The 27,795-nt window shown below is 35.4% G+C and overlaps 1 protein-coding gene across 2 annotated transcripts; it reads right to left on the bottom strand.

Annotated features, from left to right (window-relative positions):
- Nucleotides 1–12,001: 12,001 nt before the first annotated feature.
- Nucleotides 12,002–21,922, bottom strand: LOC110657534 (enhancer of mRNA-decapping protein 4). Of its 2 annotated transcripts, XM_021814776.2 has the most exons (13): nucleotides 20,823–21,922; nucleotides 19,274–19,323; nucleotides 19,044–19,200; nucleotides 18,692–18,910; nucleotides 18,061–18,189; nucleotides 16,266–17,810; nucleotides 16,078–16,140; nucleotides 14,561–14,920; nucleotides 14,369–14,488; nucleotides 13,872–14,042; nucleotides 13,177–13,341; nucleotides 12,960–13,085; nucleotides 12,002–12,583 (listed from the first exon to the last, which is right to left on the bottom strand). In XM_021814776.2, the coding sequence occupies exons 1-13, from the start codon at nucleotides 21,618–21,620 to the stop codon at nucleotides 12,275–12,277; spliced, it is 4,212 nt and encodes a 1,403-aa protein (XP_021670468.2). In that variant the 5' UTR covers nucleotides 21,621–21,922; the 3' UTR covers nucleotides 12,002–12,274. The 2 variants fall into 2 exon arrangements, with proteins under 2 accessions (XP_021670468.2, XP_021670469.2); XM_021814777.2 differs by lacking the exon at nucleotides 16,078–16,140 and having other exon boundaries at nucleotides 20,823–21,920.
- Between the last annotated feature and the right edge of the window lie 5,873 nt (nucleotides 21,923–27,795).

The following is a 27,795-nucleotide window of genomic DNA, read 5'->3' as shown; positions in this document are numbered from 1 at the left end:
AGCCTATCAAATGCACCAGCAGCATTCATGAACCTTATGAACCATATCTTCCATCCATACCTGAATCGGTTCGTAATGGTCTTTATTAATGATATTTTGGTGTATTCCAAGACCAGGGAAGAACATGATGAACATTTGAGGATTGTTTTGCAAACCCTGAGAGAAAAGAAGTTGTATGCTAAGTTGTCCAAGTGTGACTTCTGGTTGAGTGAGATTGCATTTCTGGGACACATAGTGTCAGCTGATGGGATTAGGGTGGATCCCAAGAAGATAGAAGCAGTGATGGAATGGAAGCCTCCCAGAAATACAACTAAGGTCAGAAGTTTCTTGGGGCTAGCTGGGTATAACAGAAGATTTGTGAAGGGATTTTCTTTAATAGCTACTCCAATGACCAAGTTGTTACACAAGAATGTCAGATTTTACTAGAATGACAAGTGTCAGGCCAGTTTTGAGAAGTTGAAGGCTATGTTGACAGAGGCACCAGTTGTCACATCCCGACTTAGCGGGCTGACTCAAGCCCCTCTGCAGGTGGCCATCTTGCAGCGTACCCCTAGAGGCGGAGGTGCGACTCACAGTGCTTGTCGCTCTGGTGGAGTTCAATCCCTTCGCCTGCGAGCTAGGATTGAACCCTTATCACCTCACGGGTTTGCTTAGCCTCTTACCAATTCTGCGGCTCAATTGGTAAGAGGCTCGCTGCGTGAGTGATAAGTTCGAATCTAACTCTGCGGCATTGAACTCCACCAGAGCGAGCGACTGTGAGTCGCTGCCACCTAGCAAATGCTAAACTGAAGAAGAGCTTCGAGATGTGACAATAAAGCGCCCGACTAATAAGCCAAGCGAGCAAGTTATGCCACTCGATTGTGCGAGCACTCTATTTTTATCTTAATTAATTTTTTATCATAATTTTGAATATAACTTGTGAAATATAATTCATTTTAAGCCATTTATCGAAATTATTATTTCTTTGAGGTTAGGAAATTTTAAAAAATCCGAGAATCTGGCTAAAAATGGAGAAAGCAGTTCTTGAACTGTGAAAAACACTTCCTATATTCATTTTCCATCATCTCAACTCCATTTATCAAATTCTCAACAATGTTTAATCTCCGTTCTCATTCATCCATCTCATATGATACCATGCATAATTCATATATAAACATTCACATTTCCATTTACAACCACACTTTTCTTTATTTAGATGAATATCAAAATACATTACATAAGTTTCAAATACATATGAGAAAATAAAATCAATTACAAAATACCAAAATGACATCTAGCGTCCTACCAATGCTATGACGGTGAGGTGACACAGACACTATGCGAGCGTGAGCGCCTTACGAATCGTGGTCTCTTGGTGCTCTGTCAATCTTGATACCTACAGCGTTGCAAAGCGGCGCTAAGCAAAAAGCTTAGTGGTTAAAATAATCAAATAGTCAGACATAATATGACATATAAAAATAATAATTTATTAGCCGTTTTGTTCATAAGAACTGAATAATTACCAACTTAGTGTTTAGTTGAGGGCTTATTACGTTTTATGATATTAACTTCTTCATGCATTTTGTTAATTATTTTCTTCATGATCTTGAGTTTCTTTGTATTCTATCGTAATCATTCACGATATTTAATTTTCGTATTTTCTTTAACAATCGGTTCATTTCTGATTATACTTTTCCATGCCCAAGTAACCTATCTTGAGCAGTGGGTGGATAACGGTCGTTGGCCTTTGGACACGCGGTGCCTCGGGCGTCATACCATGGGGCCTTGAGCGTCAACCACGTATGCGATCGGTATGGCTAAAAAGCCATGATATCACATAATCGGCATAAAAGCCATGAATACGGGCATAAAAGCCATGGATACGGGCATAAAGCCATGAATACGAGCATAAAAGCCTTTCCTTTCGCGATCTTGCTAAAACAATACCCTATTGGCATGCCAAACTATCCAAACCAATCACATTAGGCCTACTAGGGCATTTTGCATTTTTAAGTTTCACAATTTTTGAATTTCAAGTTTTCATGTCACTATTCATTTCATTAGTCAACTAAAATGTTGACTTTTGCATAAACAATAGGTACATTGGTTTTAATACTCCCAACATACCACATTTTGTATTCAAAACTTGTTAGTTTTGGTCACTTTCTCAAAGCTTAGGTCATATTGGCAAAATTGCCAATTTTTTGGTTTTGCTGTCACTATTCACCTCATTGGTCAACAAAAATGTTGACTTTTAGAATAAAAATGTGTACATTGACTTTGGCACTCCCAACATACCACATTTTGTGTTTAAAACTTGTTGGCATTAAGTGTTAATACCATTTCCAAGCATTAAACCAAAGGAGCAGATTTTTCAGTTTTGGTGAGTCAACTTCACTGTTCCATTGGACACTGTTACTGTTGGAATTTGAAGAAATGTAAAACATGAAAGTTGTTCCTTATTTTGTCTAGTTGAATTTCCTTTTTTGAATCACTCCATTTGGAGTTTTGTAGCTCCAGATATGGCTCAAAAACCCAAGCTGTCCGGATATGCATTCTACAGAAATTTACCATATCTACAGTGCATGAACAGTAACTTGAGTCACTTGGTTGAATGGGTTCTGGCCATAATTTGGGGTAGGTTCCTTCATGAAAGTTGTTTGTCTATGTCTTAACTTGTTGCTTTAAAAATTTCAGAGCAATTGACCAAATCTACAGTGAGTTATGGCCAAATGAACAGTTACTGTTCATTTGGTCAATTCTGCAGAGGCAGTTTCAGGGTTCCGGATTGGGGCCAAGTTTTGGTCCTCTTGCTTTGGTCTTTTGGGCATGGTTTCTTCAGAAAAAATGTGCCATTATAAGCCTAGTTTCATGTCCAATTGGCCAAACATCAATTGGACTAACACAGCCCAAGTTATGGCAGTGCAAAGGGACTGAAATTTCAGTCCCTATGCTGCTGTCCATAGGGCAGCCTGCAACCTCACCTTGCCATAGTATTTTTCAGTCCCATTTATGGTCAACACATCTAAAATGGTCACTAATTGACCATTACAATGTGCCCTAACAATTTCCTAAGCCAATTCACACTTTCACCTTTCCAAACCCTAAGGTTCAAATCAATTTATCCATAAACCTCAATTTAACACACTAGTTCAACATCTGTGTAAATATATAGCTTAAACATAATCTCCAATTCATGTTAAGTCCATTAAAACCATCAAAACACTCCCTTATTCTTCCTCCCTTAGGGCTGCCGAAATTGAAGGCATGCATAAGTATAAATTCCATTCACTTAAGTTACCAATTCTTGCTCACTTAAAGGCTTTAACATGGAATAAAGGTGATTTGAGTATTTATGTGCACTAACCTTGTTTGGGCAGAATTTCCAAAGCCCTAAACCTCACTTTTCTTCCTTTCCTTGGCTGCCAAAATCTTCCTTAGGATGTGTAGATAAATTTTGGTGAAGGTGACTTAGGATTTTAGTGAGTGGATGAAGAGAAAATCAAGTTCAAAGCTTGATAAAAATGGTGGAGGGAGAAGTCACGTTTTTGAGGATGAAGAAGAAGAAAAGCAGCTGCATTTTTGTTCCTTTTGGTCTTCATTTGGTCTTTTATTTGTTAGTCAAAGGATGGCTCACTTGTGATTGGTTGGTGAGTAAGTGAGTGACATCATGTGATGTCATTTTTGTCTTATTTTTGCATTTTCTTTTCTTTTCTTTCACTACTCATTTCAAATTTAATTTCTAGCAATATTTCTTCATATTTTATGTCATATTAATTATTTACTCAACTGGACAAGTCGGCCAAAAATCACCTCGGAAAGCGAAATGATCAAAATGCCCTCCGTTTGGCTTAACGGGTCAAAATTGGCTGTACCGATTGAAAAATTTTTCTAAATATTTTCTTGGCATTCTAATGCCATAGGAACCTCAATAACCCTTCTCTGGAGTCCCAAAAATTATTTTATAATTTTTCCCCCGGGTCTAGGGCTCCTCGTTGCGAGAACCGCAACTTACCTCTGGTTACCTATCGCTTGGGCACCGGCTCTTTTAACTTAACTGTATTTTATTTCTAAAATTTTTACTAAATTTTTCTCATTAATATTTGAGTTAATTATGGTCCCTCACTTTGATTTGAATATTTTTCCGGATGTTCTAGCTGTCCAGACCGACACCGGTCACCGGAACAGTAGACTGTGCGAAATTGCTACCGGGAGGATGTTACACCAGTGTTAACATAGCTAGTGTCAGGAAAGGACTTTGTGGTTTACAATGATGCCTCTCATAATGGGTTAGGGTGTGTATTGATGCAAAAGGGGAAAGTGGTCGCCTATGCTTCCAAGCAGCTAAGGCCACATGAACAGAACTACCCTACCCATGATTTAGAACTTGCAGTAATTATCTTCACACTGAAGATATGGAGGCACTACTTGTATGGTAAAAAGTGCTACATTTACACAGACCACAAAAGTCTAAAATATTTGCCAACTCAGAAGGAGCTCAACCTTAGACAGAGGTGATGGATTGAGTTCCTAAAGGACTATGATTGTGTGATTGACTACCATCCTAGGAAGGCAAATGTAGTTGCTGATGCTTTGAGCAGAAAATCCATACAGCTTTGAGATCATTGAATGCCTGCCTATCCTTGGCTCGAGATGGAGCTATTTTAGCTGAGTTGCAAGTGAGGCCAAACCTACTACAGCAAATTTTAGATGGGCAGAAGGTAGATGAGAAGATAATGGCTACTATGAGCAAAATCTCAAAAAGGAAGGCAACTGATTATGAGGTGAAAGCAGATGGGTGTCTGTACTACAAAGGAAGAGTATGTGTACCAAATGATGGGGGATTGAAAGCCAGTATTCTAAAAGAGGCACACACCAGTGTTTATGCAATGCACCCAGGAAGTACAAAAATGTATCATGATCTAAAGCTTCATTATTGGTGGCCTGGTACGAAGAAGGACATAGCTGACTATGTGACTAAATGCTTAACATGTCAGCAAGTCAAGGCAGAACATTAAGTTCCATCGGGTTTGCTACAGCCTATATGCATACCTGAATGGAAATGGGATCGGGTCACCATGGATTTTGTAAGTGGTCTACCTCTCACTCAGAAGAAGCATGATGCAATATGGGTGATAGTAGATAGATTGACAAAGTCAGCACACTTCCTGCTAATTAGGACTGACTACTCACTGGAGAAGTTAGCAGAATTGTATATCAGTGAGATACTTAAACTGCATGGAATTTCACTTTCCATCATATATGATTGAGACCCAAGGTTTACATTGAGATTTTGGAAAAATTTGCATGAATCCTTGGGTACACAACTCCACTTTAGCACAGCTTTTCATCCTTAGACAGATGGGCAATCAGAAAGAGTAATCCAGGTAAATTGTAATGATCGGGAACCAACCACTAGAGGAATTGTCCGCTTTGGCCGTAAGCCTCACGGTTTTGTCCCATAGGTGGAATGGAGAACTTCCTAGAAGGTCACCCATCCTAGGATTTCTCTTAAACATTGAAACCAATTGAATTAATAAAAATATTGAACTGAAATGATAATAATAACATGAAATATATGTTAGGTCCTTGAAGATATGCTGCGGAGTTGTGTTATCGAGTTTGAGTGAAGTTGGGATAGATATCTTCCACTGGCAAAATTTGCATACAGCAATAGCTACCAAGCTAGCATCCAAATGGCCCCGTATGAAGCACTGTATGGGAGGAAATGTAGAACTCCAGTGTGTTGGACTAAAATGGGCGAAGATAAACTGGTAGGGCCAGACCTGGTGAAACAGACTGAGGAGAAGGTAAAGCTAATCAAAGCCAATCTGAAAGTTGCCTCAGATAGACAGAAATCTTATGCTAACCTGAAGAGAAAAGAAATAGAATATGCAGTTGGCGACAAAGTGTTCCTCAAGGTGTCACCGTGGAAGAAGGTACTAAGGTTTGGAAAAAAAGGTAAGTTAGGCCCTAGGTTCATTGGCCCATATGAAGTCATTGAACGTGTGGGACTAATGACCTAGAGGCTAGCTTTACCACCAGAGCTGGACAAGATCCACAATGTGTTCCACGTATCTATGCTAAGAAGATACCGCTCAGATCCTTCACATGCCATCTCCATGGAAGAAATTGAAGTACAACCGGACTTGACATATGAAGAAGAACCCATACGGATCCTGGCTCGGGAAGTGAAAGAGTTGAGGAATAAGCAGATTCCACTGGTGAAAGTGCTTTGGAGGCACCACAACACCAAGGAGGCAACTTGGGAAAGTGAAGAGATGATTAGGCAACAATTCTCTCAACTGTTTGCATCAGGTAAATTTCAAGGACAAAATTTAAATTAGAGGGGAAAAGTTATAACACCCTCACTGTAGCAATTTCGTACATTATACTGTTTTGATGACCAGTGTCGGTCCAGACAGGTAGAACGTGTAGAAAAACATTTAAACTAAAGTGAGGAGCCATAATTAACTCAAATAATAATAAGAAAAATTTAGAAAAAATTTTAGAAATAAAATACAACCAAGTTAAATGAGCTGGTGCCCCAGTGATGGGTAACCCAATGGGAAGTTGCGATCTTCGCAACTAGGAGCCCTAAACCTGGGAGAAAATTCATAAAATAATTTTTGGGACTCCAGAGAAGAGTCATTGAGGTTTCTATGGCATTAGAATTCCAAGAAAATGCTTTTGGAATTTTATCAATCGGTACAGATAATTTTGGCTTAATAAGCCAAACGAAGGGCATTTTGGTCATTTCGTCTTCAGAGATGATTTTTGGCCGACTTGTCCAATTAAGTAAATAATTATTATAATCTAAAATATGAATAAATATTGCTAAAAAATTAATTGAAAATGAGTAGAAAAGAAAATGAAAGAAAAATAAAAGAAATAGGGAATTATGACATCATATGATGTCATTAAAAGTGCTCCACCAATCACAATTAAGCAAACTCATTAAAATGGGATAAATGAGACAAAAATAAACAAAAGAAATCTGCTCCCTTACCCATCTTCTTCCTTGGCATAACCACACACCAAAGAGACTCCACCGTTGTTATCCCAACCAAACTTCATTCCCACTTAATTACACCATAAAATCCCTAGCTTTTTTCATTAAAAACACTCCTTGCATCTTGGGCAAACTTGGGGCAGCAAAAAGAAGATGAAGGAAAGAGTTTTTACAAGCTTAGAAATTGACTCAAGCAAGGTTAGTGCCAAATTCTTCAATTCTTCTTCTAAATTCTTGTTTAGGTACTTGATTTAAGCTAGAAATTGCAAGAAAATGAACTAAAATCTTCATGTATGTATAATCCTAAATTCAGCCAGCCTTGGTGTGTGGTTGGGCTGATGTGTTTGATAGGCTTAAACATGTTATAGATGATGGAGATTGCACATAAATGAGTTAGAATGGAAGAATTAAATCAATAACATGTGACATGTGCAATTGAGAAATTGTGGTTAGGGTTTTGAACTCAAAATTTGAGGGTTTATGTAATTAATGAGGGAATGATGTTTTAATGGTCAATTAGTGACCATTTGGCTGTGTATGATGAGGAATTAAAGTGAATGGTAGCTTGGGATTTGAGGTTGGGTGTGCTGCCTTGAGTGCCCTGCAGGTCTGGATATGAGTCCAGCATGTTTGGGCAGCTATAACTTGGGTTGTGAGGGTTCAATTAGTGCAAGGCTAATTGGACATGAAATTAGACACATAATGGCACAATTTTGGTGAAGGAACTCTGTCTAGAAATTAAACATAGGATGCCCTAAAAATTGACCAAATCCGGGTGACTTACATTCTGGCTGGGCAAAATGACTAAATAAACAGTGTTCATTCATTTGGTCATAACTCATTGTAGAAAAGTCCAATTGACCTGAATTTTTACCAATAGAAAGTTGAGACATAGCCCTACAACTTTCATGAAGAAAACAAACCCAAATTTTGACCATAACATGTCCAAAAACTGACCTACATTCGGTGTACAAAAACTATAGAATTGATTCTGCCCAGAAATTCTAAAAAAAATTTCAATCCGGCCAGTTATGGTGTTTAGGCCATAACTTGAGCTACGAAACTCCAAATGGAGTGATTCAAAAAATAAAATGTAACTAAACACAATAGGAAACAACTTTGATGAAGAACAGTTGGCCAAATTCTCACTGTAGAATGGCCTAATAGAATAGTGAACTCTAGCACCCAAAACAAAAATTTCTGATTTATTCACCATTGGTTAGAAGTATGGATTGGCAACTAATGCCAACACTTTTGAGAACCAAAATGTGGTAAATTTATGTGATTAGGACTCATGTAACTATTATGCATTGGAAAGTCAATAATTTGACCTAAATAGTAAAATGAATAGTAACCTTACATGTTAAACATGAAAATTCAATCAATAAATTTGTAATGTGCCCCAGTACACCTAGTAAGATTGGTTTGGATATGTTGGCATGCCAATAGGGTTCAGTTAGCAGTATTGCACATGGCATTATGCCATTCTGTGATTGTATAGCTTTTAACCATTCTGATATCAGTGTGATATTTGGCCTTGTGCCCAATGTTATTACAGCTTATTAACTGTTCTGTTGCACACCGAGAGATACATAAGTGACCGATGGTGTGACGGCCCGAGGTACTTAGTATCCAGTGCCAGTTTACCCGTTTATCCAGTCCAGTCATCCAGTATAGGTTACTTAGACAACCAAAAGTGAAAGTTGATAAATTTTACGAAATAATTGACATAACAAGTACTAAATAAATAGACTACAAATATTTAACAAAAATTTGTCTGCATGAGACATCAATATATACACTGCATATTTATTTCTTTTTAGTTCTCTTTATTTTATTATTGGCACCACTAAGCATTATTGCTTAGCACGTCGCTTTTTGCCACGCGTAGGTTCTGGAGAGACAGATAGAAAGCCCAGCAGACCACAGACTGGGTGAGATCACAGATCTACATAAAGTCAGAGTCACCTCTCATCTGCAGTGCATCAGTGGTAGGACCTTTAGGTTCCTTTTGAAATTTTGTTTTTGTATTTTGTAATGGGTAGTAGTTTGTGATTTGTAAATTATGAACTCATGTAAATAGTAAATTTATGTAATCATGTGTTGATACACATATTTCATAAAATTTCGTTAATTAATAAAATTTGAGAATATCTTCATGAAATTAAATTTGATTTTAGATCTGAATGAAATTATGGATTCATGATAAAAACTTGAGATGGTTGTGAATGTTGAAAATTGTTGAGACCATGTTGATGGTTATTGGAGTTTGAGAATATGGATGAATGTTTTGGAAGTGTTTTTCACAGGTTCCAAATAACTGTTTTCTCCATTTTTAGCCGGTACTCTGCTGGATTTTCTACAAAATTTTTGAAACCTCAAATAAATTTATAATTTTAATAAATAACTTAAATGAGTTAAATTTCACAAATTGCACTTCATAACCATAAAGAAATAAATTAAGGAAGGAAAAAAAATAATTACGATAAAATATGATGTTCAGGTATACTGTGTGGCATATCTTACTCGGCTACATTATAGACGGGTAAGAGGTGTCACAAAATCTTCTATTCAAAGTCTAATTTAGGTTTTTCTACTAATTTGGGGTGATAATTAGGGAAGAAATAGGGTTTAGGGAGCTTAGAAGTGTTGTTAATGGTGGAAAGAAGAGAGGGAAAGAGAGAGAGTGAGTGGCCGGCCTATGGAGGGTTGAAGAAGAAGAAATTTTTTATTTTAATTTATGTCTTGTCTCTTATATATTTATCCCAAAAATGAATTAATTTAATTTATAATTTTAATTGTGTCATGAATATGTCATGCTTATGTCATAAATGACAAAATTCTGATTTCTTACATCTCCTTTTTTCAATTTCCATACACATTTCTATATTTTTAATTCTTTTTTAATATTTTAATCTCATAAAATTTAATGGACATTTAGGTCAAAAGTCACTTCTTGAAGTGAATTGACCGAAATGCCCCTCATCAGGTTATAATGTATCTTTTTCCATAATATCAATTTAAGTTTTAAGGTTCTGATTCACTTAATTGTACTTGTTCCCTTTTTATATCTATGATTTTCTAGTTCCCTATAATTTTGCAATTAATCCTCAATTAAGGATGTCATGGGGTACCATGCGAGTTTAGGGTAGCAACTGAACTTATAGTCACTTCCCATGTAAGTCACTCACCGCTGTGACCTAGGCTCATCTAACTTATTGGTGCTCCATTCCTTTTATTTTTATCCAACTTTATTTGATTTTCATCAGTTTTATTTATGACTCCTCTATGTGATTTAAGTATAGTTCTAGATATTCTAGCTGTCCGGACAGACACTGATCACCGAAATAGTAAAATGTATGGGCTACTTAATATGAGGGTGTTACATTTCTCATCTTCTCAGTTACCCCAGTGACATTTGGATAACTTATGAGTAGATATTGATTTTATTTATAATTTTAATATTATTATTAAATTATCTTTTGTTCAAATATTATTTGAATTGTTTGAAATTATGTGTGAATGTAGCATTCCATACATAAAATGCATTAGGTTTAAATAGTTACAGAAATTATATTTAAAATCAACATTTTACTCTATGAGTCGAATGTTCACTTCTGTTCAACTATTTTTTCCTCAGATAACAAGTGGACTTGTTGAAAATAACATGTTTTCTTTTATCGCAGGCTAAACCAGAAAAGTTCAGTTTACTTTTATTATCTTTTGTTAAATTTTAAAACTCTACATGTACCAGTAGCGTATTATCCTCATGTGGAGTTGTATTAACTAAACTTTTGGAGTTATAACCTTATTTATGTGGAAATGTCTGTATGCATGAAATATTCATTTCTTTGGATGAGGGAGCTGAGCTCTCATTTGATTATTTATCTGCTTTGAGGATTGTGAGAGTGAGCTAAGCTCCCCATATTGTTATTTTATTGGTTTACATGTCGAGTGAGTTAAGGCTCCCCATTGGATAGTCCAATTTATGGCCGGACTCTATCCGTTTGATTTCATGAAATTGGACTATATTTATGGGCTAGAAATAATTAGGCTTACTATAAAGCCTTATGCTGATCAGAGTCCTAGTGCCAGTTCGGCTCAAAAAATAGGTCGTGACATAGTACCTTGAGGAAGCCACAGCCAAAGGGTGTTTACAACATCTATGGAAGCATAAAAAGGTTCTTCGACTAACATTTGGAAGCTAGAGAATGATTGATCATCAAGATAAAAACATAAAGGAAAAGATAAAAAGACGGAGTATAGTGTTGAATTTGATCAAGGGATCCTTGTATTGATAAAAATTTTAGCCATATACAAGCTTTTACAAGATTTTTAGCCTTAAAGTATAATAATCCTATACAAAGACTACAACAAATAATAATGCCTATACAAGATAATTATCATAAATAGAGTAATTAAATATAAAAAGCCAAACATTTGCAATAATATGTAACTATAGTTAAATATTCTAATTTTAGACCACAATTTTCAAACTTTGAAATTGAGTGCAATTATAGCTAAAATTATGAGTTTTATCTGTAACTACTAAAGTGCTTATTTTCATTGGATTTGTCCCTAAACTTTAAAATGTAACTTAAAGCCTCCTAAACTTTAAAATTTTACTAACGCTCAATAGTCAATTTATAAATAACATACTGATTTAGACGATCCAAAGTGATGATAATGTTAACAACATTCTTTCATGATTGATCTGTAAAAAAAAAAAATTATAACTAATTTTGCTGTTGTCACATTACCGCCACTATAAATCATATAAATCAGTTGTTGAGCGTCAAAAATTTTACAGCATAATATTATAAAAAATTTTATATTATATTTTTAAATTAAAAAAATAATTCTATAACAATACCTAAAGTCCAAGAACAATTACCAGAATTGATCCCATTTTTACCCGACAGAATTTCCAGGTATTTTTGTTATGTTTATTATATATAAAAAGAGTAATATCTGTGAAATTGATTCCAACTTCATTTTAGAAACAAGAAATTTAAGAAAAATCAAAATAATTAATTCTTTAGACTGCGAAACAGGTCAGTCTGAAAAGGAAAAATGTCTAAGCACCTAAACTATTAGACGTAATACGAAAGCAGTGCACCTGTTGCCTCTAGAAACTAATTCTAAATAACCCCTACCAAAATACCCTAAAAAAAAGAGAAGGAAGAGACCTGAGACCTTTCATAAAAACCACCAAAGATTTGTACAAAGTTCCTACTACCTCAAAACTCAATTATAATTTGCACAATGGTTGGAAAGGGAGGATCATTTATAGGTCACCAGCACGGAGTTGATGACATGCAAGAGAACACGGATGGTTGAGAGCTCAACACCAGTGATCGTAGGTGAGCTCCGTTGATGGTGTAGGATCTGAGATACTTGATCAAAGATAGGCCGCACGTGCATTGCAATCATATGGTCTGCTGGGTTTATGGCGGCTGCCACATCTGTCATCCACACCAGCTTTCGAGCTGTATCCTTGCTAACATCACAGGCCAACTGCTGTAGGAGAGAGAGCAATACTCCTTGGCTTAATGGGAGAGGAACCATTGCTAAGATCCCACACAAATCAACCTAGCAAAATTTGCAAGGCAAAATTACATAACTAGGTTATCCAAGTTGATTTCAAAATTGAGATAAAATCCACTGGTAGATTAGCCACAAACAAGACATGTAGAAGACAAAAAAAAAAGAAAAAAAAAAGAGGCATGGAATTGCATTGAATAACTTGGATGTACTAACAAGATTCTTGAAAACTTGATGTAAGATAATCAGAAAAAAGGATTCAACAGAAAAATCAGAGTTGAAACATCTTCCAAGTTTTCATAAATGAAAGACGGCTTAATATTGCTAAAGCTAACTTCATCACTAAAAACATCAACTTCCAGCAGCACACAAGTTTCATCTCATGACATTCAAAAGAATCAGGAATAAACAGCAAAATAGAAACCTGAGAACATAACCAAGATACAATCGACACATCACTTCTTTGCAGGGCAATGGTGAAGGCCTCATCGTATTTGTGTTCGGATATCAATCTTGATAGGTCTTTTGTTGGATCCAAATGCGTCTCAACCTTGATCATTTACAGCAAATGATTAAAATAACAAACCTTCAGGATAGCTAATGGCAATTGACGATCATATTTATCTTCATAAACAACAAACCTTTTCACGGAGGCCAGCCAAAGGTCCATTGCTCAGTTGTGTAACCAAGGGATTTGCTGCATTCGAGTTTGCACCAGCAGCAACAAGAGCTACCAGCTTCCTTTGACTTTCAGCCAATTCCCCGCTTAATGTTTGAGTCAATGATGAAGCAGAGTTGATGGCTTCCTGCATTTAACAAAACAGCAGTGTGAATAATACAAATGCTCAAGATACAACAGAGGCAAAACTGGCAGAAAAAGAATGAGCGACCCATCCAATTGTTCCAATTTGCATTACTAGAAAGTCCTACAGCTGCCAAACCCAACAAACAAATATCCTTACTGACAATTGCAATGAAGGCTGAGAAAACTCACCATCCAAAGATCCACACATACAAGAAGTTAAATAACCAGGAAGCATAATCATAGCCTCAGTTAACATGGACTGATCCTTTACCAAGTTAATCATTGCCCAATATGACCAAGACATTTCATCTGAAGGACAGATGCTCACAACTATTGCATATTTTTGTGATGCAAGTCATATTTCAGCAAGACGAGTTCAAATTAAAAAGAAACAATAAAAATGGACATATCCTGCTCACATACTTGGTTATCAATGGTATCTTGAGAGAAGGATGAGTTGGTTCCAACCACCCCCCCTCCCCTAAACACCCCATTTCTAATAAATATTGTAATGCGGCAAAGAATACGCACTCTTAAAGCCAGGGCCAATGAAGAATGTGCAGATTCAAAATGCTGTTGAGCTGTAGTCGTATGTTCAACCAACCCTTTACGGAAGGTTGAGTCTACTTGCTCAAACATAGCTTTGCACGACATCTCAAAGGCAGGGACCACAGAAGCTTCCAAACCAGCCTTCAAGGCATCCTGCATAAAACAATAAAGGTTAATTATCAATATATCAGACAAACTAGATTCATATCATGCACCATTTCAGGACAAAAAAGTTAATTTGGGTCTACATCTTATTCAACAAAATGAAATTACCATGCCCTGGTCCTACCAAAGTAGGTCCTTGTAGGAGTATTAGTTCAACCCTTTGCCAGATGCTTGCACAAGTGGCTGCTCTTTGACTGCAACCCCTTGGGTTGCAAACACATTTACAAAACCATCACACCAGACAATGGCCCTCAGATATCTTATTCAATCAATTACAACTCACTAGCCTTACATCAAGTTGGGCAAATGCATACCTGGAGAGCTTGTTTTCCAGAAATTTGGAACTGTGCTTGAATTTGCCTAGCAACAGTTGCTTCAAGTTTTGAATTAACTGATTTCTCCAGCTGATTCACTGCCTTATCACCTACTCCTCTCTGCAGTGCAATGAATCAATCAGACAACAATGAATATCACATGATAAGCATCACAAATTTCAGATTTCTAACCTGGAACGACTCTGCAATAGCTGAAGATATTGTTTTCTCAATGACTGGAGACATTGAACGAGCTATAGCTGGCCCAACTGAAGCCAATTCTTTCTTCACTGCTTTCTCTAACATTGCTGTCAAATCCTTATTGACAAAGTTAGAGATCATACTTGCTATTTGCTGTGTGCGATCTCGCAATAACTTCTCATTTTGTGCATTCTCTTCTTGAAAACGAGCCCATAATGCATCAGTATTTGCCTTCACAGCTTTCTCAATGCTCCGTCCTACAGCTGCTTCTAGTCTTCTACATTCTTTTGAAACAGGGACAGCAACCACATTTGACATTTGCTTCTGCATTTCTTTTTGTGTGGTCACTAGCTGCAAAAGAGAAAAATACCAAGTCAAAGTTAACAGTACATTGGTCAATTGCATGCAAATATTTTGATAACATAATCGAAGATGCAATTCCAGTTAGACAGTTATTTAGGCATGTCCTCAAGCCAAGCAACAACAGAATTCCACCATGACCTGGTTGTGGGGGAGGGGTGGTAATTTTGGGGGGTAAGCTGTATGTGCATTTGTCAAATTTCACAGGACAGACCAAAAGTTATAGGTGCAGCTTTCTATCAAAATTTGTTACATGTAGAAGGACTAGGTTTCAAAATAAGGGTAATAAGTTAGTATTAGTGAGAATAGGTCAAATATTAGGAGGGAAAAGTTGTTAAAGAATAGAAGTTAGTTGCAGAAACAGTTATTCAGAATTCCGGCTGGACTTACTGGCGGGATTTGATGTACAAAGAGCTGAGAAGAGCTCTCTGCATTCAATTCCAGACATTATCAATAAAATACCTATTCTCTCTCTATAATTCTCTATTTTCTTCCTAATTTCTTTCTGTGCTATCTCTCTCTTCCATTCTCTCTTAATTATTCTTAAAGACTTCCAGTAACTGAATTGTTAGGATCCCTATCATAACAAAATCTTTACCAGGCCAAAAGAAAGAGTAGGAGGCCCCCAGGGAAGGAGGTGAGGGGTAGAATTTACAAAGGATTCTAAGACAAATCTTCATCTTCAAAACTAAAGTAAAATAGTAGTAATTATAAGCAATGCCACAATCTTGCTGCAATCAAAATACCTACTAATCTTGCTGCAATCAAAATACCTACTGCTAGTTCTACTGAATACATTACACAGCATTTAGCGTACAGCAACATTTGGGAAAGGAAGGAACAAGGGAGGAAATAAAAAGGGGATGCAAATTTTGAGAAGATTCTTTTTTTTTTTAACCTGTTTGGGAGATAGGAAAGAGAGGGAAGGAAAAATAAAATTAAATTGTAATATGGGCTCACCAAAAATTTTATTCCCAAACTTGGAAATAAAATGGTGTAAAATATATTAAATATTAATTTACCCTTGTAACGTATTTGACAAAGGGATAAATTTGTAGTTTTACCATCATAAAACAACTTTACATTAATTTTCATAATCATTCCTCCCATTCTTTCCAATCCAAACAGAAGGAGAGAATAGTTTTCACCTCTTCAGCTTTCAGTCCTCCCATTTCCCTTCCTAAATTTGTTTCCAAACTCAGGGTAGAAATCTATCAGAAAACCAACTATTATACATTTGAAAATCTTCAAAAAAAAACCAAGGTTAATATGTAAGAGCACAAGATGTCACACAAATATGGTAGGTGTCTTATATGTCCTAAATCTAAATCATTACCTGATTAAGCATCTCCTGCATAGCAAAAATTTGAGGAAAGGCAACTTCAATAGATGGGAGACTTGAAGTGCCATTTGGCTCATTGGACGAATCTGTTGAATTAAAAGCACTAGGAGAAGAAGAAGATGGACCTGTTGCTTGAGAATTTTTCCCCTTCTGCTTCTTCCCCTTCATATTTGGAGTTGTTGATTGTTGAACTATTGCAGGCATACTTGATTCAGAAACTTTCCGTGATGTATCTTTTGTGGAGTCATGGACTTCTTCCTCGCTTGTATGAGACAATTGGGCAAGAAACTCAGCCGCATCATTAAAATCAACTTGCTGAGGTTCCTCCATTGTATAAGTTTCTGCTGATATGGAACAACACTCCCTGGCCATCTCAATACCAAGATCTGAAGCCTGGGAACAAAAATATTTTTCCTTGTTTTCTGAAATGGGGTTTTTAGGTTCTCCACGGTGACCAAATTCATCTTTCTGAGTAGAGTTTGTTTCACCAACTACTTTAACCTCCACCTCTGCATTACTGACATTATTAATGACAACAACTTCTTGAATATTTGTTTCAACCTCAGTCTTGACCTCATCATTATTATTACTAGGAGATGAAGCACCCATTAGAATCTCGGAAGGAGTTATCAGATGCGTTGGGTGTTTAAACACGATAGGCGGATTAAGGATGCCAGAATTTCCATCTTGTGTGCCTTTCATCTCATCAGTCCTTGAGTCACTATCCAAGGAAGTAACATTTGATACATTTGCGTGAATAGTGTCCATTTTCTGGTCAACTGAATAATCAATGACTGGCTGATTTAAACTTTGGTCACCAGGTGGAGGACCTGGCTCAAGCCTTCCTGCAACCGTAACCTCTGTTAAAACCTTGCGCGTCAAGAAAAGAGGAGATGATGTAACACATGTGATCTCAGTGTCACTAGCTGAAGGGGTCAAAACTGGAGGCGTAGAGGGACTATTAGAAGAGGAAATATGATGCAAAGTGGCTGCATCAACAGAAGCAGAGCTTGTAGGGATGTCAGAAAAGTTGCTTCCACGTGAGTCCAAAGGAGCAACTCCTTCAACATTAGCTAGATCATGTGAAACATTGGGATCTGACTTCTCTGAACCCACATTCTCCAACAGTGGCGGCAAGCACTGGCACAAGTCCAAAGTATACTGCTGAATAGCCTGTGTCTGGACGCAATAAACCTGAGCAACACATTGGCCATGTAAAACATCACTAGTCCCTGTTAAACTCAAGATAGGCATGGTAACAGTAAACTCTGATATGTAATCCATGCGAGATGCCGCTGGATTAGGACCATAATCCAAGTGTACAGCATATATGGCATTCCTCTTCGCATTTGCAAGTAAGAGGAGACCCACTTGGGACAGAGCTACAACTTGATTGAAGAATGCCTCTTCAGTTCGAGGTTCAGCTGAACTCTTCAGTTCTAAGGTCTGGTTGCAATTCAATGAATCAGCATCACTAGGTAAAAGCCATCCTTCTTCTTTGGCTGAGACCCAGATTTTCAATTCCTGATTCTGGGGCCCCTGCTCACAAATTTGAAAGATTGAAAACATAGACATTAGCTAAATTTGAAAAACCGAACATTAAATGTTTATACTCTATAAGTGACCATAGTTTAATTTACATTTTCTTCTACAAATGCCATCCTGATAAATAAAATGGTGCTTACCAATCTTATTAACTAAACAAAAGAAACTTAGTTACTCAACAATTGGCTAGCACAAGCATGACAAGACACTAGCAAACAAAAATAAGGATCTTAGTGACATGTACCGCTGTGATAAGGATGATGTGATCTGGTCGGTTGGTCGCAGTCAAGAAGGTAGCCGAGTAAACAGGCAGGCCATCATGCGGTCTCAATACCACAAGAGGAACCAACTTGAGATCCTCCCAAATCTTAATCTGCTTACAAAATGAATTTAATTTGAATCCACACCATTAAAAAAAAGCAAAAAGTTTAATTTGTGCAACTCAAATCAATAGAAAAATAAGCATGCATGCATGCATGCAAATTCAAAAAGCACTCAAGGTTCAGGGGCATCCGAAGAGGAAATATAGGTTATATAAAATCTACATCATATTGGAATTTTCCCCAGTGAAAATTTATGAAAACAGTTCAATTTTAAGATCTTTTCTACTTATAATTTCAACTAGAACAGCAACTATCCACTTCTCCGAGATAATATCTTTTTTTTTTTACCTGTTTCATTCATAACCTAATTCAACCTTGTCTACGCAAATTCAACAAGCCAACCACAAGAAAGTCTAATTTAAGTTTCAGAATTTCCACAACATAATGCATCAATAACTAGTTCAAAAGAAATTACTAAAATAAAATAAAACCAAAAATTCATGAAGAAAACAAGAGCATCAAATACAGACAGAAGACAAGGCAAATACAAACCGTGCCATCCATAGAAGCAGAAACCAAACGGGTAGTCATCCACTGGCACATTGATAAATCAGTAACTTCTCCATCATGTTTACCAACCAACTGGATACCATCAATCAGTTTTTCAACAGGACACTGAAGAGGAACCTCTGATGAATAGACTCCAGTCTTTCCAACTTTGTTAGTATCAATTCTAAGAACACGTTTACCAACCCCAACTACCAAAATTTCCTATTAAAAGTATGATATAAAATGGTCATAACCAAGATAAAAGTAGAAAGTTTAAAATTGAAAGGAATAATAAAAAAAATAAAATAGTGAAAACAGACACTATTTAATTGAGGTAAGCAGTAGACTGCAGTACTTGTTTATAGCAATGCCAACAAACTCGTGGATTTTTAATGTCCCCCTCTCCTACTATTTGAACAGCAATAACAGTCTTTCCAGTAATTTGTGGCTTATCTTCCTCATCTGGACCTTCAGAAATTTTCCAGACATTTATCCGTCCATCTATGCCAACACTGCATAAAAACATGTCATACAACCCGAAGCAAACCAGAAAAAAGAATTTACAGAATACAGAGAGAAAGATACCTAGCTAAGAGATGAACATCCTCAGTGAAGAAAGCCATGTCAGTGACCCTCTGACAGAAAAACACACCACTCAGATGAGAAGTGAAGCAAAAATATAGATTCCTAAATAAAGTTGTTTTATCATCCTTTTTAAATAGTCTACTTTGTGAATTAAAAACAAAATACAAAATCAACTCTCTGCAGAAAGTTAAGACACTGCAAAAGCAAAAGAAACTACCTAAAATGGGTCATATTGTAGATATAACAAATGAGGAATATTTGATGATCAGTCATACCATATTTGAAATAATTATAACATCAGCCAAACAACTACACCTTCTACTTCTAGTTCTAGATCAAAAAGAAATGATAACCGGATGGCAAAAGCATCATTCTGATGCGTACAAAAATTTTTTGTATTTCTTTTAGTCGATAATGTATTCACAGTTGCAAGGTGCAGGTGCCTTTAAAGCAAGCGTTTTCAAATCTAAATACATGATAGGCTGATAGCCTGACTTATATTTGAGTTAGTAGAGAAATTTTCTATATTTGACAATCAGAAGAAATAAAATGAGCATAAATCCTCTTTAATTCTAGCAATAGCAGCCAGGTATATAATATTACCAAGAAAAATGCAGGAAATGTTCAAAAAACAAAGGATGAACTTTCAATCAACATAATTTAGCATTTGAAGTCCATCATCCAATTGTCCCTTCCCCTTAATTGCGTAACAATAATTCCTGTCCTAGAATTGAATATCCATGTCTTGAATAATATCCATGGATAAAAATACTAAGACTGCCCAACTAATATAGAAACCATATTGATTCGCATCCCAATTTTTATTTATGGAAAAAATAAAGCTAACTGTTCATGCAACATTCTATAAAAGTACTAAGAACGAAAATGTATCCATATAGCATAAGAATGTAAGGGATTAAAGCAGCACGTAAAGGCATAAAGCTTGCAAAAAAAATCAACCAGATGCCTCCAGAGGAAAAGAAGGGAAGTAAGTAATCTGATTAGGGTTGGGCATACAATACTTAATTGTTCATCATTTTACTTTATTTTATATGAGTTTACTATTTAGAAAGAAATTTATGCCTCCAATGTTTGCAATAAAAATTAGTCAAGTTGGGCACCTGGTTGTTATTTTCTACCAAGTCTATCAACTTGCGTGACCCCAAATCTAGAATCCATAATTATATTCCATATTTCTTAAACGTATGTAAATATAGCTTATGTGTACATAAATATCAACTCCCTTACCAAAGCATCGCCCATTTCTACATGGCAACCAGAACACATACACACTCAAACTTGGTATTAAAATACCGCTCTTTCTACCTCTAATCAACAAAATCAAACAACTTATCAACTACAAGGGCAGTGAAACCTACAATCAATCAATCAAAATTCTAGTATTTTAAGATGTTAGGAATCAATATGCATATAATAGAAAACCAACCTCAATTTTGCAAAACGAATTAAATATACATAACAACCACATAAAAACCCCAGGGTAAAACCAGACTATAATCAACTATAGTAAGATTAGATTGAATTAGACCTGAGATTGGGTGCGAAACAAGGACCTCAATGCGGTATTGATGTTAAGAATCCTAATATTTCCCTGCTTCAACCCATAACAAATGTAAGATTTATTGACAGCAATTTGCCTTCCCAAGCACAGCTGAGGATCCGAAGTGTATTTAGTGATGGGGGTAACCTCAAGCTGAGGCTGAACCTCCCCTTGCAACCTCACATCCACATCATACACCACATGATCACCCGAAATTCGCCTGCCCTTGGGCATCTTGCTGCTCGGCATCCTAATGGGTCCCAGAGGTGGAACAATGTTGCTGAATTCCGGGGTATGCTGATGCTGAAGCTGAAGCTGAAGCTGATGCTGCTGAGGCGGTGGCGGTGTTGGGTCTTGATTAAGCAGTGGAGGAGGGCGGAGGAGGGCCATGATTTCAGCCCCACTACGATCATTATTGTTGCGAGGAGAAGGGTTTTGCTGCTGTTGCTGTTGAGGCTGAGGTTGAGGTTGGGGTTGAAGAGGAGGCGTAGGATACGACAAAGAGCGCTGCGGTGGCATATTAGAGATAGGAGAAGGAGGGTGATGGTGGTTATGGGTATGGTTGTCATGGGGAGGAGCATACGAGGGGACATGGTGGAATTGCTGTGGGAATTGGAAGGGGAAGTTGGAGTGGGTACCAGTAGGAGGAGGATAAGAAGAAGAAGGGATTGATGTAGGAGGAGGAATGATGAGATTGGGAGAAGAGTTTTGGCTGGTTGCTGTGGTTGTGGGCATGAAGAATTTGTGCATATCAAACTGTGGGGTTTGTTGATTTGGGGATGCCATGAAAATGGGAATGTGAATGGTTTTGTTGAGATTTCAGATCTAATTTCCAAATGGGTTTTGATTGTTTGTCTTGTTCTTTGATTATATGAGTTCAAATCAAATCAATCAATCAATACGTATACGGTGATATTTGTAGAGATATTTGGCTTTGGGGGTTCTTTTCAGATAGAAAGAGAGAGAGATCTGAGAAGGGTTAACAAGAGGATGAGAAAAAACCCCAGAAGACTTCACGAGTGAAGAGCAAGGGACTCTGAAAAGACCACAACGAGAAAAAAGAAAAAAGAGTAACAAATCAAAGATGCCACATACAGATTTTTTTGTTTTTTTTTTTCCTTCCTCTTCCTGCAGCGCTACAAATTACGAAAGCATTCACCTTAATTTTTCTTTTCCGTTAAAAAAATTGTTACTTTAAAATTAAGAAAATTTAGTATTTAGTTTTTTATATTTTAATAAAATTAATCATTTAATTTTATATTTTAAAAATATATTATTTAATTTTTATATTTTATTTTTATAAAACTATTTAATTATTTGATTAATTTTTTTATTAATAAATAAATTTTAATGTCAGTCAAATTATTAATAGTCCATTTATCATAATAAAATTAATTAATTAATTTATAAATTTTAAAAAAATATTATTATTTAGTCCTCTAATTTAAAAAAACTAGCTAGTTGATCTTTGTATTTTAAAAAATATAATACTTTAAAAATATATTTCCAAATGAAAATTGAAATTTTATTGTGTTGAAATAAATATGAATTTGTATTTTTTTTAATTGTTTAAGTATTTTTATTTAATTCGTTAGGTATTTATTTCATGTTTTTTTTCTTAGAAATTTTGTTTTTGAATTATTGCTTTGACTACATGGAAATTTAGAATGATTGATTAACATTTTTACACAGATAGTTTTTGTACCATTTTTTATCAAAACATAAAAATATAAAAATAGAATAAGGGGAAAAAGATGTCGGTGTAAAAGGAATAAACATTGAGAGATAAAAATAAGGAAGGGTTAAGAAAGAGAGGGTCAAAGCAATTTACAAAAAAAAAATCGCCAGAGGAATTAAAGAGTTAATATCATGTACTAACTAATATACTTTTTAAAATATATAGATTAATTAATTAGTTTTATCAAAATAAATGAGCTAATTAGTAGTTTGACTAGTATTAAAATATGTTAACTAACGGAAAATTGACAAAAGGACCAAAACAGTTTACCAAAACAGTTTACCAAAAGCTAAATACAAAGACTAAATATTATATTTTTTAAAATATAAAAACTAAGTAACCAGTTTTGTTAAAATATATAGTAAGTAATTTTTCCTAAAAACTGCTGTATAAATTTTTCCATTGCTGTTCTTCTAAAAAAATTCATTAATTTTATTTTTCATATTTAAACCCTTAAATTTTTGATAAATTATTATTTACTCTTTTTATTTTAACAAAATTAATTACTCATCCTTATACTTTGAAGAACAAATTCATTAGTCCTATACCTTACTTCTATTAAATTATTTAGTCCCTTCATCAAATTTTTAATTAGTCAGTGAATTTTAAAGCAAGTCAAATTATCATTTAGTCTCACTATTGTCACGACCCAAAATTCTGAACCGTGACCAGCGCATAATTTAAGTATTTTTAAATCATGCAAGCCTTATCAGAGTATTTTGAATGAATATATTATCATTTACTAATCCCAAAAATAGACAAAATCCAAATAAATAAAATGCTAAATAAACATTATAAATATCCCATAGGTAATCTGCGGAGTCTCTACAAATTTCAATAAAAACTTAAACTGTTCAATAAACTAAACTAATTATTAGCTCGAGAAAACATAAATTCGAGCAAACCATGAGAACAAATCAAAGTTGTCCCTCTCCAGAAAATGGAATGAATATTTAGATCAACTGTAGAATTCTACTGATCTGAAATAGATAACAGACAGAGAAAACGTGGTTTGAGCTAGATGCTCAGTGAATGATAATTATAGCACACAACGGAATAGGAACAGACAGACGCTTGATTAATTTCATAATAAATTTTGTATTCAATAAAATCATGCTCATGCTATCAAAATCATTAATAAAATAACTTCATAAAACATATATATAAAAGAAATTCATTCAATAAAAATTTTATGGTACAGTGCACCAGAGTGATGATACCCCACATCACCAAAGGTCAGATGGTAAGCGCGCTGCCAGATATCAGATACCTTCCTCCTCCTTCACAGATATCAATGCATATGATACTAATGCAAACCATAAACTGCAATGATGCATGACTCGACAATGCAACCTAATACTGTAATAGTCCACACGGCGGGGCCAGATAACAGAAACAGATATTGGGCACAGGTACCAATTCAAAATAGAAAATCAATTTGTGCAAATCAATCTCAAATCAATTCAGTAACATATCGGTAAATTTTATAATCAAATACCGTTCAATATAAATACATTAAAGACCTGTTCCCGGAATCTTAATGGGTCTAATACAGAGATAGTTGACAAAATCAATTATTTAATCAAAATCGAAATAAAAATTTAATAATAAAATAAAACTCTAGAAAATCACATAAAATAATTGTTAAAATATTAATTTAAAATTTTATTTAATAACAAACTTAATGCTAAGAAATTTTAAAAGGGACTAAAACGGTGCCATGTACTATAATTACCACTCACTTGGAATCTCCAAGACAATAGTTATTTCAATAGAAGAGAGACAATTTCAACTGACTGATTGAATATTCAAATCTCCTACACACCCAAAATATTAAAGAAAAATATCAAATAATAATAAAATATAATAACTTATATATATATATATATATATATATATATATATATATATATATATATATATATATATATATATATATATATATATATATATATATAGAGATGAACAGTGAAGCACCGAAGACGAAGGGACGCTTCCAATATATATGTAATGAACAGGAACGGGACGCTTCAATTGCTACCGAAGACGAACAGGGACACTCCAATTGCTTCCAATATATATATATATATATATATATATATATATATATATATATATATATATATATATATATATATATAATCTAAATTTAAAGATATTGTCTCACAGTAATTATGATCAATCCAATTCAGTACCAATAGTTAAAGAGAAGAAAAATAAATTCATAGAGTAGTTGTAACGATTTAATGAGAGAAAATAAAATCAAATTCACCCATTATTGAACAAAAAAAACGAGAATTTTTACTTTGAAAATATAATCTAAGGTGATGAATTGCGAAATAAAAATTTAAGAATTATCTGCCAACTTCATATTATAAATAGTAAATTTATATATATATATATATATATATATATATATATATATATATATGTACAAATATAACAATAATTTAAAAGATAATGAAAATACCTGTTGAGAGTATTTGAAAGAAAAATGAGGTGACAAACAGGTTTTAAGAGCAAAGTTTAGCAGAAGAGATGATTAGGCTATATATATATTTCAAGAGTTCTATTAAGTGTAGAATAGGATAAGAGTTATTATTGAACTGGGTTGTTCAGATTGCAGATATATATTTAATTTCAAAAATAATATATATATCTAAATATAAATAAGCAGACCATCCAATAAAATATATATATATTTTTTATAAATATATTAAATTATTGTTAGCTAATTAAAATAAAATAATAATAAATAACAAATATATATGGGTTTCCACATACTTTCCCCCTTAAAAAAATTCGGTCCCCGAATTTGAATAGACAAAATTCTAACCTGAAGAATCAAATAAGTGAGGATATTTGGCTCGCATTTCAAATTCTGCCTCCCATGTGGCCTCACTACTTGAGTGATTATGCCACAAGACTTTGATCAAAGCCACTTCCTTAGACCGGAGTTTCCTAATTTGTCGATCTAAAATTTTTACTGGTTGCTCCTCATATGACATATCATCCCTAAATTGCATGGTTTGAGGTTGTAAAACATGAGATGGATCTGGTATATACTTCCTAAGCATAGAAATATGGAAAACTAGATGTACATGTGCAAAACCAGGTGGAAGGGCTAAACGGTAAGCAACTGCTCCAATTCTCTCCAAAATTTCAAATGGACCAACAAAATGAGGGCTAAGCTTCCCTTTCTTCCCAAACCTCATGATTCCTTTCATAGGGGAAACTCTTAGAAATACATGATCACCAATCATAAATTCTACATCTTTACGCTTAGGGTCGGCATAACTTCTCTGTCGACTTTGAACAGTCAAAAGTCGATCACGAATTAGTCGAACCTTCTCTGAAGTTAATTGTATCAACTCTGATCCAGTAAGCCTTCTTTCTCCAACTTCATCTCAACAAACCGGTGATCTACACTTTGGACCATATAATGCCTCATATGGAGCCATCTCTATACTTGCCTGATAACTGTTATTATAAGCAAACTCCACTAAAGGCAAATGATGATCCCAATAGCCACCAAAATCCATAACGTATGCACGAAGCATTTCCTTTAATGTCTGTATGGTCCTTTCTGACTGTCCATCCGTCTGAGGGTGAAAAGCAGTACTAAAGTCTACTCGTGTTCCTAAAGCTTCTTGGAATTTCTTCCAAAATCGAGAAGTAAACTGAGTACCACGATCAGAGACAATGGAAACTGGAACTCCATGAAGACTAACAATCTTGTTTATATACAACTGTGCAAGTTTGGCAAAGTCATATGTAGTCTTCACAGGAAGGAAATGAGCAGATTTTGTCAATCTGTCCACTATCACCCAAATTGCATTATAACCACCTCGTGTACTAGGTAAACCTACAACAAAGTCCATGGCAATATGCTCCCACTTCCACTCGGGAATAGGCAATGGCTGAAGTAACCCAGATGGTCTCTGATGTTCGCTTTAACTCACGACAAGTCAAACATTTAGCAATAAAGTCTGCAACATCCCTCTTCATGCCATCCCACCAATAATGCTCCCTTAAATCACGGTACATCTTAGTTGAACCTGGGTGTACTGTGTAAGCATAATGGTGTGCCTCCTCCATGATTTCTCTTCTCAACTCATCAACATTAGGGACACAAAGTCTAGTGCCATAACAAAGAATTCCATCATCATTCAACATGAATCCTTGAGCTTGGTCTTGATGAATACTATCTATAATCTCACACAGCTGAGAATCCCTCTTTTGAGCAGCCTTAATTCGATCAATCAAGATAGGCCTAACTCGAAAATGTGCTAAGAATGATCCAGCTATGATTTCAAACTCTACTCCCTGATCTAGCAACTCATGTAATTCACCAATCAAAGGCCTCATCTTGGTAGATATATGGGCTAAACTACCAGAAGACTTCCTGCTTAGAGCATCAGCCACCACATTAGCTTTTCCAGGGTGATACTGTATGGTGCAATCATAATCCTTCAGCAATTCTACCCATCTTCTTTGCCTAAGATTAAGATCACGTTGGTCAAAGATGTATTTGAGACTTTTGTGGTCAGTGAAGATTTCACAAGTCTCACCATACACATAGTGCCTCCAGATTTTCAAAGCAAAAATTACTGCAGCCATTTCCAAATCATGAGTTGGATAATTCTGCTCGTGCCTTTTCAACTGACGAGAAGCATATGCAATAATCCGTCCATGCTGCATCAAAACACATCCTAAACCAATCCTAGAAGCATCACAATATACTACATAACCCCCTGATCCAGATGGAAGGGCTAACACTGGTGCTGTAGTTAAACGAGTCTTAAGCTCCTGAAAACTTTTTTCACAAGCCTCAGACCACTGAAATTTCACATTCTTCGGTGTCAACTTAGTTAAAGGTGCTGCAATACGAGAGAAGTCCTGAACAAACCGTCTATAATACCCTGCTAAACCCAAGAAACTACGAATCTCTAACACAGTTGTGGGTATAGACCAATGAAGCACCGCCTCAACTTTCTTCTTATCAATGCACACCCCATCCTTTGATACTGTATGGCCTAGGAAAGCCACACTATCTAACCAGAACTCACATGTTGAGAACTTGGCATATAGCTTGTGTTCTCGTAAGGTCTGAAGGACAATTCTCAAATGCTGTTCATGCTCCTCCTTACTCTTTGAGTACACTATAATGTCATCGATGAACACTATAACAAATTGATCTAAGAAAGGCTTGAAAACTCTATT

This window comes from Hevea brasiliensis, chromosome 2 (assembly GCF_030052815.1).
Source record: "Hevea brasiliensis isolate MT/VB/25A 57/8 chromosome 2, ASM3005281v1, whole genome shotgun sequence".
NCBI lineage: Eukaryota > Viridiplantae > Streptophyta > Magnoliopsida > Malpighiales > Euphorbiaceae > Hevea > Hevea brasiliensis.
This window is presented reverse-complemented; position numbering and strand designations above follow the sequence as displayed.

What these genes read in the sequence shown, in the direction of transcription:
- LOC110657534 (XM_021814776.2), bottom strand. Translation starts at nt 21,620, where the DNA reads ATGGCATCCCCAAATCAACAAACCCCACAGTTTGATATGCACAAATTC. An exon ending in TGTTTCGCACCCAATCTCAG is followed by an intron (nt 19,324 to 20,822) that starts GTCTAATTCAAT and finishes TTTTTCTGTCAG; the next exon opens with AGGGTCACTGACATGGCTTT. An exon ending in TATCTTGGTTATGTTCTCAG is followed by an intron (nt 12,584 to 12,959) that starts GTTTCTATTTTG and finishes AAATTTTGCTAG; the next exon opens with GTTGATTTGTGTGGGATCTT.